This window comes from Haliaeetus leucocephalus, unplaced genomic scaffold (genome assembly GCF_000737465.1).
Source record: "Haliaeetus leucocephalus isolate CR32 unplaced genomic scaffold, Haliaeetus_leucocephalus-4.0 Scaffold395, whole genome shotgun sequence".
NCBI lineage: Eukaryota > Metazoa > Chordata > Aves > Accipitriformes > Accipitridae > Haliaeetus > Haliaeetus leucocephalus.
Window position 1 is genome coordinate 1,334,777 of NW_010972831.1, and position 18,234 is coordinate 1,353,010.

Genomic DNA, 18,234 nt, shown 5'->3' on the forward strand with positions numbered 1-18,234 from the left:
ACCATCCTCTCCCGCAAAGTCTTTTAGTTACAAGTTTGTCATTTTTAGTCAAATAGGTTTAATATTTTCATAAAATAACTGAAAAATTCTCTTCTCCTATGACATGCAACTTAATTTGCCAAGCAAATCCTATGTCTACATTAGGAAATGCTTTTGGTGTGTTTAAAACCTGGGAACATTGTTTACAATCTATTTTTTAAGAAAAATACTTTTGTGGACAGAAATTAGGTTTCATCAAGGGAGGGATGCGAGGAGCCTAAGGGACGCAAGTGCTCACATCCTTTGGCAATCCCGCGCCCAAACATGCAAACTTCCACTTGATTCTCAATCAGAAATTCTAGTGGAGCTTCATAAAGAAAGTATGATCATAAAAGAAAAATTACTTTGGGTCCTTTTTTTCAGCTTGCACCAAGGCGAGCCAGGAAAGGACCAAGCCCTTTATCTTTTCCAGTTGTGCTGCTCTCTTCTTGCAGCTTTTCATTTAGAGTCCAGTGGAGGAGGAGAGCACACAAGGCATCTCAGCCTATTTGAGCTAGCTGATGTGAATCTCTCAGCCAGAGTTGAGGGCTCCTCACCTGGTGAGAAGTAGAAAGCTGATCTCAAAGCCATTGCTGAGAACAGACATTACTTTGTCAAGACTGAGTTCATCTCAGGCTGGCCTGGCTCCACATCCGTAGCACTGCTACATCCCCAGCAGGTGACAAGCAATAAATTGGGCAGGGAAGAATGATGTGATTTTGAGCATGGAAGGTTATAGCTTTGATGTATTTTTATCGGGTGTTTTAAAGTAATGATGGGGAATCTGATTTCACTCTGAGCTCCTTTGTGTACTTCACTTTGCGATGAGCTCTTAGCATGGCATTGAAGGATTGCTGGATCCTTTCCACATCTAGCTTCGTCCCCTGGCTCTGACACTTCAGGGTACCAGTGATGGCAGGCTGCATGGGCTCACAGCAGCAAAGGTAAATCTCTAATGTGTAGGAATATCAGAGAAGCTCCCCAGGTGCTTCAGAGTGCAGTGACCCAGTAGGACCACTGCCAGTCCTTCCCTCACTGCTGCTCTCTCAAGCAAAACCTCAACAGTCTGATGATCTGCTGAACACTGCCTGCATTTCATCTAAACCAGTAGGCTACCCTGTGCTTTTGTGTCTTCTCTGCTCTGATTCCCCTCCAGAAGATACCTGCTGATGAAAGTCACTTTTTGCATCCTCTTTTTTGGAAATCCTATAAGACTGAACAAAAAACCGAATATTTTTGCAGAAAGAGTGTGAACTGTGCTACCTATGGATTGGCAGAAGCCCTCATTTCTGTCTTCCATGCAATAGCTGATGACATAAACCTTACCTTTTGGTCTACAAATGACATCAGCTATTGCTCCCTACATAATTTATCAACATAATGAAAACTCCTCCATGCACTAATTATCTTGTCCCCTTTGGCCAAAGCCTCTAAGTTGTAATAAGGATGAAGTTACCCAGGTTCTCACTGGGCACCTGGTTCATCAGATTTTAGTGGACACTTACTGAATGTCTTTTGGCTTTTGAAACCAAGCAATTGCATCTGTGTTAGAGCCTTGTGTTAACAGGTTTCATATTGCTACAAGAGAGATACCATTCTCCATCAGATTTTGTAAAACTCCCTGTTTAGCTCTCTGTCTTGATGAATGATTAAAAAACTCCTATATTTTGCCAAATAATTTGCTATAAAGAAAGATATGTCCAACAAGTTATGCAATTACCATTATTAATCAGCTTGTGTCTTTACAGGATCAAGGGAATCTTATTTTACACTGAAATTTTTAGCTGATGAGCTAGATTCATGCAGTTTCTTTCCCTCCTCTTTAGAGAGGGATGGAGGGGAGTTAATTCCACCAATGCTTCAAGAGACCAAATATCCCCTGTTTATTAATTAATAATATCCATCTGGATTATGTCAGATTATTCCCCCTGCATTTCCATGGATTTTTATCCAAAGAAAAAGCATTCTGAACCCTGTTGTATCAATTTTGAAATCTTTGGAAGCCCGGCTGTTCTTTCCTTGTTTCTAGCACCTACTAGTTACAGGACATCAGGAATGCGAGCAGAGGACAGATGATGGGAGGAGGCTGTGTTTGTGAAATCTTCTTTTGATGTGTGGAAACAACCAAATCAGGGTTCTTGAAAGCCACTACAAGCCAAAAAAAGTCCTCTGACACTGAACATCTCAAGAAGATGAAAACCTTCCTCCCGTTTCCATTGTCCCTGGCCTGAGCTCTTGATCTGACGCAAGAAATGTGGTATGTGTCTGAAGTTTAGAAAGTTTATGCTGGCAAATAGAAAAGGGGGAGGTGGGTTGAGTAAGCTGGGACGGAGCTTCAGGCACATAACACTAATGTCCCTGCTGAGGGCCCTACGCGTGAGCGGGCCCCACAGCGAAGAGCCAGGCTTTGAGCCATGGGAGAAGAGCAAGCGCCAGATCCTGTACAGAGGTGAGCCCGGCGGCTCTGTGGGACTCGAAAGGCCCTGGGGTGAGTTTTGCAGGCAATAACCTCTGCCGCTGGCGCTGGCCTGTGAGCTCCTTGGCCAGTGCAGTGCATCATCCCTCCTGCATTCCCTTCGTGTTCACACGCCGTCTCCTGCATTGGGCCTGTCTCCCGCTGCGGTGTTGGCAGGAGACGTGGCCCCATTTCAGTTCTTTCCAGCTTTCTGACCCAGTTCAGCTGCATCTGAGAGGTGGGGTCTGGAAACCAGAGACAAGCCCTTGTGCCGGTGGAACCTCTGTTGCCAGAGGCTCCAGTTCAGCATGTCCATTTAGGCTCAGATTTGACTTTTTGCTTCCATATGTGCAAAAAGACAAAAGCCTGAGTGTTTTGCTGAGTCGAGGCCATCCTTCACCTTGTGCAATGCAGCCCAAGCTGGGGAGGAAAGGCCTTCGTGTCCTCTGCGGGGATCTGCCCTCCTGACACCACAGGCAGCAACCACAAGCACTGCCCTTCAGCTAGTTCTCTGTACCTGCTCTGGGTGGTTGGGGACTAACGTTACCCATGGCATCAAGACAGATTTCATTTATGTGATGGCATTAGGATGTTTTCTGCCTCCATTCTTCATAGAGGCATAACTTTTGTATTGGAAGTAGTAATAGCAACAGAGGTGGGCACTGCTTGCAAGGAGGACTTCCAATCAAAACCACACGTTCTTCTTCACTTGGTGTTATCCCTCTCTCTACCTCAACCTTATTGACTAGAAAATACCAAGACTTTAATACTGAGACTTTAATACATTGCACGTTTTGCTAATTTGCTTTCTGGCTGTGAGCCTCTGTGGTATCATTTTCCAGCAGTTTACTCAGAGGGCTAAAAACTTTCTTTTTTTGTTTAATGAAAGTGGGAATTCTCCTCGAGTCCCTTGACTACAGCAATGGCAGCCTTAAGAAAAACAGAACGTGACAGAAAATAGATTAATAGCTCCAGTGCTATTGCAATAATGCATAAGGACCCCGTTTGTGTTATGTGCTGTGCTAGCTTATGAGAGGACACTCCTTGTTGAAAGAACTGTGTATAGTTTGAGATTTTGAATGTGACTAAATCCCTTGTGCTTTTCCTTCTTTAGTTTGGCTCTGTGGATCTCACGGATGTGAGAGCTCTCTTCTTTCTACTTTATTTCTTTTGGGCACTTCTTCAGTCCTAATCATAAAAACTAGAATTTCTCAGCAATTTCAAGTCTGGAGACTTCCTGACCTCTATCATTTTCTGCCCAGGGAAAACAAACTTGTTACTATGGTTTGAGCCTTAATGACTGCTAAGTATAGATAGTCGATTTATAAAAGAGCATACTGGATTATTCTGTGCATGCCTTTAAATCTTTTACAGCGTTTATCAGCAGAGCGCTCATTTAAAACATGTTGTTTTAATGAAAAGGATACCGTTGCCACCGTTTTGTGTTGATTATGTGGTAACACGTTTTTATTATCACCCATAAAAATGATTTGGAGCTGTTCCACTCCAGATGCAACCTTCGGCAGAGCTGTGCTAGCGCTGCTTGCGCCGCCCGGGAGGGCCCCGGACCCCTGCAGTTTGCTGGTCTCTGACCATTGCTGCTATTGATTTAATATCACCTCTTCCCGCAACACTGCTGGGCTGCGGCAAAATACTGTCCAAGACAGTCCTTGTCAGTCCCTTCTTCACAGCAGGAGCATCCTAACCCTGCCCTGGCTGTAGCCTCTCTAATTTGCTGCCTCCAGGATTAGTTTTGCCTCTGTTGGTGAGTACACTTTGGCAACATGCAGGTGTTTTGCTGGGGAAGTAAGAGGATAATATAATAGTATAAAGTGATTCAGAAAAGGTCTTCAATGCACACTTGAGTCCCATGTCAATGGGAATTAAGCACGATTATGGTAAGGCACATGCTTAAGTGTTTGTTGAACTGATAGCGTATTTCCTTGAAAGTCTGACAAATAAATCAGAGAAGCACAGAAGTGCAAGACACAGACTGAACCAATTCCTTCCTTGCGTAGCATCAGAGAAGCCTGCTGAATAGAAGCATTGTGACCTGATTCCTTTTTGCTTTCTTATTACTCAGAAAGCAAGATGCTAGATCCATGAATAAAGATACTCGCAATAAAGGAAGAATTTTGCTTGTTTGCAACAGCTGAGGTTCAGTTCCTTTGCACTTAACCTAGCTCCCAGTTTAATTAGTTTCTGATTCACCCCTGTCAGGCCAGTACATTCTGCAGGAAGTTCATCATTTCTGGCGCTGCTGCAATACTGGCTCCCACCATGCCTTGTAATAAATAAGTGATAAACCTTGTAATAATTGCAAGTTAAAAACAAACAAGCAGAGCCAAGTCACTCTCATTTATAATTGCAGTGTGACTTCATTATGTAAAGACAACACAGCATGTACAAGCTGAAACTTCTACGGATTTAGTGGAAAGTTTGACCCCTATTATCTTTTATTTCCCTTATACCTAAATCAGTATTTGCTTAGGTGGTTTCCAAACAGGAAGAGACAGAGCTGTACCAAACCACAGTGTTGCACTCCTTGAACAATTTTCCTGTGTAGCTTTGTGCTTAGAAAGCAGACTTTGCTGGAGAAGCTGAATGCTTCGATCAAAACTCTTGTTCTGGAAACCTCAGCCCTGCTCCTGCCTGATGGGCATCCTGCGCCCATCCTGAGCAGGCAGCTTTGCCAGGGATCGATCCAGTTGCCAGGTAAGTGGCAGGGTTGCTGCTGCATCCCAGGCATGGCTAATGCAGGGCTGCTGACTCTTTGGCTGCCCCACCAGGAAAGTGGGTGCTGCCCTTGGCTTCTGTTTAGCTTCTGTCTAGCAACTGAGGTAAAATTCATTTGCAGCAGAGCACATGGGCTTGGCGCTCCAGGGCAGTGCTCCCGATGGGTTAGGCTTTTTCAACAGAAATCTGTAGACTACTTTGTTGTGCCATCCTTGCTTAGTGGCTAGGAAGGCAGGGGTTGAAGCATTTACATTTAAATAGAAAATTTTATTTTTTAAAAAATCCTAATTTTGTGAAAACTTTAATTAAAAATGTTGATTATAAAGTGCAATGAATGCTCCCCTGGGCTTCACTTCAGTGGAGTTTGTCAGTGGGCAGAGTCCACCTGGGTCCTCCACCCCTCTACTTCTTGTGGGCATTTAGGTTTTTTGCAGCCGTGTTAAAGACTAACTTCCAGTTTCATACAGGCCACCAGTGGCCACAGGAGCACAGCTTGATGAACAGCAGTCTAAATCATACAAGGAAAACGGGGTCACTTTGCCAAGGAGCTTAGGTTGTAAATGGCCCAAATAGCTCAGGGACGCACATTGGGATGTGGATTTATTTGAAGGTAGTGTGTTTACAAGGTACAGAAACAGTTGTGAGTTTTAATAATATCCTATTACTTCTAAGTAGAGCTTTTTGAGCAAATTGCCTGCCTTTTTTATTCGCTCAAAAATTAAAGTACTTCAGCTCTTTAAAAGCTTAATTCTCTCCATCATCTTTAATTTGGTCAGAACTTGTGCTTTGACTTATAACCAGTATTTGTCCTGAGGCACCTCAGTTTGCTACCCTGGGCATCCAGGGTACAGCCTTTCACCTCATACCACTCAGTAATTTCTGACCTTATGACTCTGGATTTGAAGACGTAACCTAGCAGTGAAGTGCTGTGTTCCCTGACACCAGCTCTGGTCCCTGGTTTCATGTTTCTTGCCAGGGAGACAAATCCATGTGAGACTGAGTCTCTCTGGAAGCAATGAAGCCCTCTCCAAGGAGGGTTTGTGCAGGACACTCTTGCAACTTAACACAGCAGCTTCTTATGCTAATTACTGCCACTTTCCAGAAGAACATTAGAGCTTTAACACCAAAACCCTGTGGTCTGTGATGCAGAGTTATTCACAGCTCCTGCTGGCAAAGAGAGGAGTTTCGAGACCTCTTCAGGATTGAGACCATGTGTGAAACCATCCCACTGACCTTGTTTGCCTTCCCCATGTCCCCCGTCTAGATCCTTCTGCTCGAGGCTGCGGAGCGAAGCCCACCATTGGAAAACAACCTGCCAATCACCGGGACGACAGCCACATGGTATGATGATTTACTACCAGATGCCTTTCCCCTGCTGAATCCCGGGACTGTCCTGAGAAAAACAGTGGGATCTGTTGGTAAGCCTAACCTGCTCTTCACCAAATCGCCCACCCTACATACACAATTCCTGTAGGGTAACTAAAAAGGAGGCCATGTCAGTCTGCTGTAGTATTGGAAGCTTCAGGGGAGAGGGGTTGGAGGGAAACATTGGCAGCTCCTTCCCTCTGCTCTTTAAAGGAGAAGAGGGTTAAGATTTTCAGATGGGCAATTCCTCTTTTTTGTGGGCACGTTTGCTGCCGTGTGTTTGATCCAGCAGGGAGCCATTGATGGGAGCGGCCACAGTTGGGCCACATGGTGCTGTGTGATGAGTACAGGGCAGGCAGCCTTGTTGGCATGAGTGGCTCCATGTCTGCACTTTGCTTTGCACCCTCAGCAGGGACACCATAGCTTTAGTTTTTGCAGACACTCACTGCAGGATGGGATTGCTCTCAGCAGGAAAACCACCCTGTGGAGAGGCATTTTGAGAGATTTCAGCCTCTCTTTTAGGGCCAGAGTCAGCATTATTTAGCTCTAGAGACAGGATTCTTCCACACCAGGTGCTGCTCAATCTAAAGGTTTAATGTTGCTTCTTGTCCCTCCCTCTCTGCCAAGCTGTGAACGCAGAGATGGTCACATGCCAATACCCATGTGGACGCGTGGATGAGGAAGGAATTCAGTCTTCTCTGATCCCACCTTGAACCATCCTTTTAGCTGCAGCAAGCTGGGCACGATTTCCTCAGGGGCCCTTCCCACTGCCAGTGCAGGGATGAGGGTCACCCCTTGGCACGGAGGGACTTTCGGCTTTTCTCTCTGTGCCTCTGCTCCTCCTTGAGTTAAGCCAGTGCAGAGCAGGCATGTACCTGGAAGAAAGCAGCTACGCACAGAAACTAATGTATTAAGCTCCATTTTGCCAGCCTTAATGGCCTGTTGCTAGCCTTGATTTCTGTTGGCACAAGCATCTACTGAGAGCTGAATTCTGGTCTTGGGAAAGTTAGATTTCTGTTAACCTCAGGAGGGCCACTATGCCTGCCTGTGTGTTTCAGTGTACGTTTTAAGTCCAAAGACTGTGGATTTTGAGGCCTGGATAGATTGAAGCATTCTTGAGGAAACTCCAGAGAGCCATCGGGATCACAGAGGGACAATTCATACTCACCTACTGAGCGCTGAATGCAGTGTTTCCCCAACAGGGAGTGGTGCGGGGAGGTAGAGGACTGGGGTGTAGGGGTAATTCTTGGTTTTATTAGGAGGAAAAACTTTCCCATGAATAGCAACATCAGTTGCAGTCTGCATTATATTTTTTAAATTTACCATAAACACAATGGGCTGTTTTATGATCCCTCTTGTGGCATGAAAAAAAAATACACTTATAAGAAAATCTCCCTCTGAGCCCACTTGGCTAGACAGATCCCCATGCATTGAATTTCCTTGACCTTGGCATTCTCATTTCAAGATCCCTGCTCTCTGCTTCCAAGGCCCTGTCTGTCAGTTGCTTTGCTCACTCCCAGAGCAGTTCTTTAGTTCTTTATCCTCTATAGAGCCTACTTTGCTTTTTAATATTTTTTTTTTTTTTTGGTCCGAGCAGTTTATTATGGCAGCCCTTCATGAGTGCAGCAGACTTGGAGCAACCAACGTAGACCAGATGTCGTCCATGTTTATAATTTGACAAGATGCCACAACATGGAGGGAGGTTCACTAACAATATGTTCTGCAAAGTATTTTCAGAACCACAGTGATGGCTGCCAGGAACTGAATTAAAGCAGTTTCCCCCAGTGTCCATTATATACTCATTCTGCCTTCTCCATGTCGTTTATTTTTGCTGTCACAGTATCTCTGCACCTGCACTTCATTGTACTAAAGTCAATCCAGCAAAAGTACTGACGACTCTGTCCCTTCCGCTCAAAGTCCTCTCCTCTCAGAGGCTCTGTACACATGATAATCTTCTCTCACTCAGCAAGTAGCAGTGAATGCCACTCACCCAGACAGTGATGCAAAACAGGACAGATCTGTAGCACTTGCATCAGGCTGACTCCACAGTCCAGTATCAGCACCCTCCACCCCTGCAGTAAATCCAGGAGGTAGCTAGTGATCACCTCCAAAAAAGAGGTGATGTTGTCTGAGCTTTACGTGAGTCTGTCTTGTCAGCCAGACTTCCAGGCTGTGTGCACAGCCAGCTGCATGCGTTACAGCCCTGCCTGCATGCTACCAGGTGTAGTCCTTCCTCACTGTTACCCTTTATTTTTCTAGCCTTGGTTTATTTAGCCTAGCGTGGAATAACAACTCTAGCATAATAACTGGGAATCAGGCATGCACTGGACCATTTCAGGTCAGGACAGTGCTTTTCAGCAATTAGAAGTAATCCGTTAAGTTGCTTATTGACATGCTTATTGGCCTGCCCAAGCCCCTACCTGAGCTCTGTGGGCTTCAAATGCTTGCTTTAAGTGCTATAAGTGGGGATGTTTCGAGGATCTGGGTCCACATTTGGCTTCCTTCCCTGCCCACACCAGTTTCTATCTACAGTTCAGAGCCAGCCAAAAAAATGCATTGTGGATTTTGGTGAAATGTAAGGAATTTCACACAGTTGGTTTAGGATGTTGGGGGACTGCCCATTTTGCATGATTTCAACACTGTACTGTGACTTGTTGCTCAAAGCTGGCCTCAGGTTCACTTACAGAGATTGTAGACCTCAGGACATCTTTCAACAAGTGTGATATTAGAGTAGGTGGAAGTCAAACCTGAGTGTCCTGTGTGGTTTGGGTTGTGGAAAGCTAAGGCTCTGTCCCTCCCATCCCCTTCCCCAGAGTTTTTTGTGAAACATTGCCTGCCCTGCCCTGCTTCTAGTTTTTCAGCCAAAGCAAATCCAAATCCTAGCTTGCGTGCCACCAAGTTTCTCAACCGGGTGGACTAAGGGCAGAACTTTGGTGCCTAATACAAAGATGGTTGATATGGACTAGATGCTTTGAGTGGTGGGAGTGTTTCTGGATGACCTTATAGCTCTGGGTTGGCTGACACCTCTCCAGGCTGAAGTCCAGGAAAACTTGCTACTGTTTATTAGGGTAGTTATTTCTTCTGTGAGTGACAGGGCTGAGAATAGACAATCATTTAAAAGCAATCAAAGCTGTTGAGACAGCTGCACCGCTGGCCTTTTGATCAGCTTGTTAATCAACAGGATACATTTTACTGAGGATTAAGAAAACATATATACTCTGGCTGAGCCACTTGGCAGCAAGAGACCTAATTTTTCTTTTTTTTTCTTTCTTTTTTTTTTTTTTTACCCTGACCCTGTTAACTAGAGCCTAAAGGACACAGAGGTGCAGAGGAGCAGCTAATACCACAGGGTAAGTCAATGGTTTCTGCTGTTTCCTCTTTCAAAGCACAAAATGTTGCTGTGCTGCATCCTGTTACATGATAGGTCCCAAAAATCAGAAGGGTCCTGTGGCCAGGAGTCCTCAGTGACAGATATAGAGAGACTGGGTTTCTTCTCTGGGTTTTATCTGATCGTGGGCTGCTCTGGTTAGAGAGGTGAAATGCCAGCTTTATCATCTTAGAGACTCTCAGTTTCCCCAGCACACAAAGGATGGAAAGCACTGCCTGATGGAGAGGCAGTTCACTGGAGGACACGTGGCTAGAGCAAGCAGGGCATGTGCTGAGTGATGCTTCCATTAAAAAATAAAAACACTGTTATTATCTTACTGCTATTGCCTGCCAGGGGCACCAAGAGATGCTGGTGATAGTCAGGGCATCGTTTTGCTAAGCTCCATACAAAGAGAATACCCTGCTCCTGTACAGAGAAAACCTTGGGGAAGGAAAGGGAACAGATGGTGTGCTGCAGGTTAATGACAGGGCCAGGAAGAAAATCCAGGTCTCTCTATGTCTGATTTGGTCTCCAGCAGTAGAATACTCACCCCCTGCCTTCCTGCCTCCCCACCCCCTCCCATGGCTTTTTCCTTCGTGTTTTTGGAGGATAAATACTCGCCGTGGGCTTCAACTCTCTGAAAGCAATGCCACTGCAGCAGAGCTGATTTATGCCAGCTGAAGATTTGGCCTATTCATTTCCCTCCCCCTTTTTCCCCGAATCCTTCCCTCTTTCTTCTCCCTTTTGCACTTGTCTCTTTTATGCTGGTAACACCATTTGTCACCAGTATGAGCATTTGCCTGACACATTACTCAGTGCTGCTTCTCCTAGTCTTTCCTTTAGCGCTTTCCACCTTCGGGGAAGGAAGTGCCAGTTTCTTTAAAGCTCCGCTGCAGCAGTGTGATTGAGGATGCTAGCAGCAAATGATTGCTCTTGGTCTGCAGAAGTTCACAGGATTGAGTTATGAAGGTTGAACTGAAGGATTGAGGCTGATTTATACAAGCAAGGAAATGTTTTGACCCACACTCAGCAGTGCAGTGTGTTGTGCTTGCAAAACAGTGTTTCTGCTGTTCTTCCTTGTATGCTGGAAAGAATTTGCTGCAATAAAGTTTCAGGTGCGCTGGAGGTTTTTGGTAGGGGGGAGAAGCTGTTTGCAGTGCTGTGAACAAATGCTCTTGCTCTCTTAAATGGGCTCCTGATCACCTGCCTGAGCTTGCCAAATACAGCATCCACTGTTGGGTGAGATCCATTAAAGGAGCCCTTCTATTCACAGAAAAGTCTGCAGTTTGTGTCCTGTGGATAAACAAATTGATCAAAATTAAAACCTTACCTTAATTCCTTGTTCAATACTCATATTAAATCAGATCTTTATTGATGACTGAATAAAAGTACAGGCACACACTCCTACACAAAGCCTTTGAAAAATCTCATTTCTTCAGTCTGCCCAGTTTCGCCATGGATTAGAGATGGGTAGATTTCATTTTTGTAAGAAAAAATAATTTGGACATCTCTTCAGAATGGCAAAAAAAGAAGAGAGGAAGAGGAATCTTTCAAGGGGGTCTAATATTGGGGGATTATTGCATTGTTCTGAGAAATGCAGAGAGTTTGGATGAATGTCTGGGGGGACAAGGTTTTGTGCCCCAGGTGGGCTGTCACACACCTCGAGTGGGAACCGGCTCCAAATGTGGGAGCTGCAAATCCTGTGAGCCTTGGTTTTTATTACGTAGCCCTGTTCCCTTTGGTACCAGCTGTGAAGGTGTTAGTTGGCCAGCTTGTTTCCTTTCTTCCTTCCCTCCCTCTATTCCCGTTCATTCTTCTCCACCACCTACATGCAGCAGGTTCTCCTGGCACTGCTCTTGGAGGGTCCAGTACCTGTTTCGAGACCAGGGAAGGGGAAGGACATTGCTTAAGAATTTATCAAAACTTAACTTGTACTCTGCTGAGCTATGGTCATATGTAATATACAGACTAAAACTTGAAATCTGAGTGCACTGAACTTTGGACTCAGACAGATCTTCCTCTGGCTTTGTAGCTTGCATCTGCCACTGCTTTCAAATACTCAACGGCCTTTGGTAGCCCAGAAACCAGGAACATCTGACTCTCTTGGCTCTGACAGTTAATGCCTTTGTTGTAACCATTAACCACTTAATCTGAGTAGACAGACTAACTCAGCCACCTCTCCAAGGTATTAAAGGCTTCACTGATGTTTGCATAGTATTTAAGTGTCTTTCCAAAGGAGCTACTACTTTTGTGAGCCAAAGACGCACAGTGTTTTTCTGAAAAACACTATAAAATTGCCAAGTGTTGTTATTATTTTGATAGTCTAAAGAAGACAACATTAAGATTTTATTTAGTGTCATCAGAAATAGTCACTTTCAGATTACAAATGCTGACTGCACCTTTCGTAGGCTTACTGGGGTCTGAGTGGACTTTCCAAGAAGCATCCTGCTGGGCTGTAATTATTGCGTTACTGGTATTTCCGGATGGGTTTGCTCAGCACCCTGTTCATTAATATAAATTAGTAACATCTAGTTACTTCAAAAGTGTGGGTGCATTAATTTCAGTTTGGGATGAAAAATGCTTGTGCACAGCATGGTACACTTGTCAGATGAATGAAAACAGGAGAAAACAGGGAAACATCTTTGATGCAGAATCTCTGGGTGGTATGTATATATCAGGCAGAGCAAGTGGGAGACAGAGTTTGATTTGCTTTTGCAAATATATTTTGTGTATTTTGATACATTGGGACTACCATGGAACTGACACATGTGTCTGGATGAAACTAGCAAAGGAGTGCTTGAGGGACCAGCCAGACCCTGCCCAGAGCCATTCAGACCTTGGGAAGGGGACAGTGTGGGCTCAGTTTAGCTTTGACCAGCACATCTCAGCTGGAGATATGCATCCTGCTGACTTTTTGGGGTGGGCCTTGTGCGTGGGGACATGCTTGTTTCTTTAAAGATTCTTTAAAAATTGGAGGAAGAAGAGGAGAAGCGAGGTCCAGTCTGGATCTTCTGCCCTACATACCAGCCAGCTCTTGCCACCAGTACTACCCTGTCTGTACCATCCCTGCAAAGCTGCATTGCTCCTCCTTGCATCTTTGAATCCTTCTCCTCTGGTTTCTAGGTTGCTGAAGATCTTCTGACCTCAGCAGTATCCTAACCTCCAACTAACTTCTTTTCTGAATGTTTTCAGGGCTGCCAGGACAGGTTGGTCCTCCAGGCCCAGTCGGACCAACTGGTCTTCCAGGACCACCAGGACCAAAAGGAGAGAAGGGACAACCCGGTGAGAGGGGCCCTGCAGGGCCACCAGGTAAGTCCTGGAGGAGGGCAGTACTACCATGATAGGAGATATTTCACCTTATACAAATTATCTGTGAAAACAGATCATAAAAGGCTGGACACACAGGATGTTGAGCATCTTCAGTTGGTATTCCAGTGAGTCCCCTGGGCACTGAAATCAGCCAGCAGCTCTCAGAGCGGGCAACCACCTGCATGAGCAATGACGGTCCCTAGGATTTCCTGTGGAGCTGGACAGAGCTCGTCCCAGAAAACTGCAGAGCAGGATCATGTTTCCCCATCCTGCTCAGGAGCTGTACAAAACAGTCTCTGATCTGTCAGCCTTTGGATAAGAGCATTCCCTGTTTAACCCTCTTGCTGTGTGCCTGTTCTAACTCCCTTTTTTCTCCACCATTTGTGTCAAGCTGTCAGATGCCAGGATGTCAAACTAATGATGCTTTTGTATGTTAAGGGAAAAGGTTATGAGGCCATTCTTTCAGAGTACACTCCATTTCTGAGCTAGGAGACTTTCGTCATCCCCAAAATGTTCCTAAATCTTTTGATGAAACCGATACTACACAATAGGTGCCAGACCTCAGGCTCTGTGCTTTGTATGCATCTAAAAGGCTGTGACTTGTAAATCTGAGCTCAGGAAAGATTTGAAACTTGGAGTGTGCCTTAAATGTGAGAGCAGCCCCAAACGCTTTTTGGCATTTTCTGGCAACCTGTCAATGGCTAAAGTCTGGCCAAGGATGTGTCTGGCTTTTGGTTTCTCAGTTTGCAATGAGAGCCTTCCAGCCCCACAGGAAGCAGAAGGGGTCTGCTGCTGGACTGACTGGGCTTCTGTTGTTCTTTCTGTGCTTTCCTGGCAGTGAGGTGACATACAGGTGTGTACATGGACGGGAAGAGAAAGAGTGGCACTTGATTTCACGCCTTTCTGCCTTTAGTTTCTTGCTCAGCCTCAGGGATGGGGGAGATTTTACTCTTTCAGGAATTAAGCTTTGCAGCACCTTTGAGCCAAGTAAGTCTATTTGCTTTGCAGAGGAAGATGCTAAAGGCAAATAATGGAAAATTAGGAAGCTGTTCCTATTTCCTCCTGCACCTCTAATTCCCACAATTACAGATCAGGACAGAAATCCTTTGTCTTCTTACTGCCTTTTTACATGGTAGCATCATTAGCATGTCTTCAAATGCACTAACACATCCTCTGCTGCCTCTGTACAGGGCTGTTGGGACCTCAAGGACCGAGAGGACTTCCAGGAGAAACTGGGATCCCAGGTCCCCCAGGTCCTCCAGGGCCACCAGCCACCCCAAGCCTCCCTCTTACCTTCCAACAAGGGGTTCTCTACTCGCTTCAGCCCACAGCTGAAAAAGAAAGTAAGTTTCCTCCTTGGTTCCCTTTTTTTTTCTGGTACACCAGCAGAGTGGGCAGGCATGGAGCAGCTTAGCTCTTCCTCTCACCTCCCTGCCAGGCTCTGCCAGGGCCCTGCCTTCCCCAGGAGCAGCTCATTGTGTGGGTCTCTTGGAAGTTCCTGTTCAAGATGAAACACGGAAGACTTAGAAGGTAGAGGGGTTCACCTCTCCAAAATGAGAAAATAAATTACTGCTCTTCTAAAACCATCACTGAGAACAGGGTTTGGGGGATTTATGGTTGTTCCCTGTGCCTGGTTTTCTGGGTTCATCATAGCTTTGAGGAGGCAACTTGGTGTCCTTTAAGCTTCCATCGTGAGTAGCTGCTGTGAAGAGGGTCTCTAGTGAAATGACAGGTCAAGCTGTAGCATCATGAGAGACATGTGGGTAGAGAAATACAGCAGTCTGGCCGATTAGGTGCTGGTGCAACGAAACTGTGCTGCTGAGAGACCTCTTGGTGCCGCTGTTGCAGCGTTACAGGGCTCAGGGTTGCTCAGAAATGAGTAAGTACCAAAGGTTTGCAACTCTGGAATTATATAATGTAACAAGGACATCTGTTAAACGTGACTCTTTTCCTGCCCCCGCAGATGTGTCTTCCACCTGTGTTTCTGGTGCATCAACATTATCCCACGTCCATGCAAAACACAGAATTATGGACTAGAAAGGCCAGACCAAGACCGGGATTTATCCCTCACCTGTAACTGGAGGGTCAAGGTTTCTTTGAGCCTACAGTGATTAAAATATATTTATTTGATTTGTGCTGTGCATGGCAAGAAAAGGCTTTCTAGGAAAGGCACATCATGCACTTTTATCTGAGTGCTCTCAAATTTGGGCTTGATTCTTCTGGTCCAGTCTTGTATAGCTGGTATCTAATAATGATAAAGCAGAGCTCAGCTGTATCTCCACTTGGCCCCGGCTCTGTCAGGTCTCCCATCTCCACTCCCCCAGACTTCAGCTGTGCCTCTTCCCCAGCTCTTCTGCTCGTGTCCATCTTCAAAGCTCAGTTGTGTTACAGCCAAGGATTAGTAAGTCTCCCTGTGCCTGACAGTTTTCTAGAGCTCTCCTTTCCCTTCCACCCACTCCACTCTCCAGACTCCTTTTCCCAAAAGTGAACAGATGTATTTTTACTTTGGGAAGAATTTTAACAGCTCGATTTCATATTCAGTTACTTAGAGCATATGGGCAGGATGAAATTAATTGTGGTTCAATAGTAAGATTTTTCAAAAAATGTAGATTGAGCTGCTGTGTTCATGAGCCTTGTAACAAGAAAGTTTTGCATTACAGCCACGTCACTGCCTTACAGGGTCACAGCAAATGGTGCTATTCTGCATTCAGCCTTTTATTCCAAAGGATCCTTAAGAATGGTTTGGGTACTGCTGCTGCCCCCTCCTTCCAACGACCCTTTAAATTAAACTCTTTCTTGCAAAGTACTGGATAAATTAAAAAGTGTATAAAGGCCTTGATTACATGGCCTTCCCAGCTGATGTGTGAGAAGGGTGAACTCTGTATTGTCCCAAAATGGAAAGCGGATAAATATCTGTATTAACTCTGCCAACACTGGGCAGCAACAGGCTCCCACATGGACTTGAGGACTGTGAGTAAATGGTGATGTTACATCCCTGGGGCAGCCCTGTACTTCTCCCCCATATCTGTGGTGGATTTCTTGGTTTGCAGAAGGAGTTGCCCAAAATTTATGACAATTTTTCTCATTATAAAAATTTTTCTTAATACAAGTCTCACTGCAAGTATAAGTTATCTATGTGGTCATGATAAAGTTATGGCAATATCAAGACCATTTTCTTACAAAACTTACCATTTTGCTTATGTGTTGGCTGATTTTGCCTACCACAGGTTGGTGGAAAGCTGATCCTCTACAACCAATAAAATTTAGCCTTGTAAATTCTGGGTAGATTTTTTTTTAATTTTATTTATTTATTTATTTTGAATGGAGCACATCTGAAAACTATAAACACAAGATTCCAGCTGCTGACAGCAGAGGGAAGCATATTCCTGGTAATGGGCATGTGCACCCACAGAGATATGAGAAAGCTGTATCAGATTATTAGTAGTAGTACAGTGTTTGGTTCCGCCTGAACATGGTTAATGCATGTGCCTTTATTAATCGCAACAAGTTCCTGTTGGCAATGTTTATCAGCAGACAGAAGCCAAAAATGGGGAGACAAATATTTTCTCACAGTTTCACTGTGCTGTGGTAAAGAAATTGGTCCCAGTTGTCTGCCTCCAGATCAGGTAGCAGAAAGAAATTAAGACAGGATTACTTCATTTCCATCCTGTCTCAACAAATCAAGCCTATAATGGGGGAATTTATCCCTTAGAAACATTAGACATAGGCCAGAAGCTAAACTGCCATACCCCACCGCTGAGGCTTCTGCTACAAGGATTGCTTGCTTTCTCTGCCATTTAAAAATGAGTGGATCAGGTATGTGGTCTAGAGCCAGCTCAGCCCTCTTTCTTGTGCTAAAGCTAAGACAATTTTTAGGGAACAGAGAAAAGAATGCAACTTGCACTCTGTTGAGGGCTGTGTTTTCTTACATCTCAAAGATTTCAGTTTGCAAAGGACACATGAGATAACATTAACCTATTTTGCAGGAGAGCAAGGGGAAACTGAGGCACAACAGGCTTGCCTGTGTACCCAGCATGTCACTGGTGAAAAAGGAGCATAGAACAAAGATTTGCAAAGTGACATCCCAGTGCCTGCTGCCATGCATAGCCCTTCCTGAGGAAGGGAGAACAGAGCAGAGGAAGCGAAGGGGAAGGACAGGAGGAAGGGAATGGCATTTGATTTAGAAAATCATACCGATGGCTTTCAAAGCTGTTTATGCCTGTGCCTCTGAGATGCCTTGCCACTCTGGCTGGGCAAGTTTCACTGCCTCATTCAGGGCATTTCTGTGCTGCTTCAGGTTTCCCCTTTGAAGGATGTTTGTGCTCTCTTCCAGGGAACGTGGGTGCTTGTATCTGCCCAGGTCAGACTGGTTGCGCTCTTCCTCTTGGCTTGGCTAGGAGGTGGAAAGCTGCTGGAGCAAATTGTGTATCAAGGTCTTCTCAAATGAGGCAGACAGTTGTCTGCCTTCTGCTTTGGTATATCCAGAAGTACTGAAACAAAATCCAGCCCTTGAGCCCAGCAGAGCCTGGGTCAGTGCAGGAGATGGCTGAGAAGGGAAGATTCCTGCTACCATTTGTTGCTGGAGCTATTTTGTGGCTGCTATAACAACCTCCAGCGGCAGTGAATTCCAGAATGTCCCCCTGTTTATAAGGAGAAGGAGTTTATAAGGAGATAGGAGTTCTTCCTGCTGCTTTATGGGAACATGGAGAGAGTCTCTTAAAAAATGTGCGGGTTGTGTTTCAACACACTTAGATCCCATTTCATTCACAGTACGTTTCATTCAGAGCTCATCCTGGAAGGAAACCTTGATCTGAATGAGTTTTGCCTGGCTAGGCAGCTGAGAAAGGAGCCACTCTAGATTTCCTGCATGTCCATACTCCTCTGCTGCAGAGGCCAAATCAGGAGCTAGTGAGCTCAAGGGCTGTTGAGCAGAGCTCTCTTCTGTGTCACAATTATGGAATCAGCTTTCATAAATAAAGTTGAA

The 18,234-nt window shown here is 45.1% G+C and overlaps 1 protein-coding gene across 1 annotated transcript in view; it reads left to right on the forward strand.

Annotated features, from left to right (window-relative positions):
* The window catches only part of COL26A1 (collagen, type XXVI, alpha 1), a 175,541-nt gene that overhangs the window by 140,824 nt on the left and 16,483 nt on the right, over window positions 1–18,234 (forward strand). Inside the window, exons 5-7 of the mRNA XM_010573524.1 lie at window positions 6,474–6,623; window positions 13,148–13,250; window positions 14,441–14,593. Of these exons, the coding sequence (XP_010571826.1) occupies window positions 6,474–6,623; window positions 13,148–13,250; window positions 14,441–14,593 (406 nt within the window). The remainder of the gene's footprint in view (window positions 1–6,473; window positions 6,624–13,147; window positions 13,251–14,440; window positions 14,594–18,234) is intronic.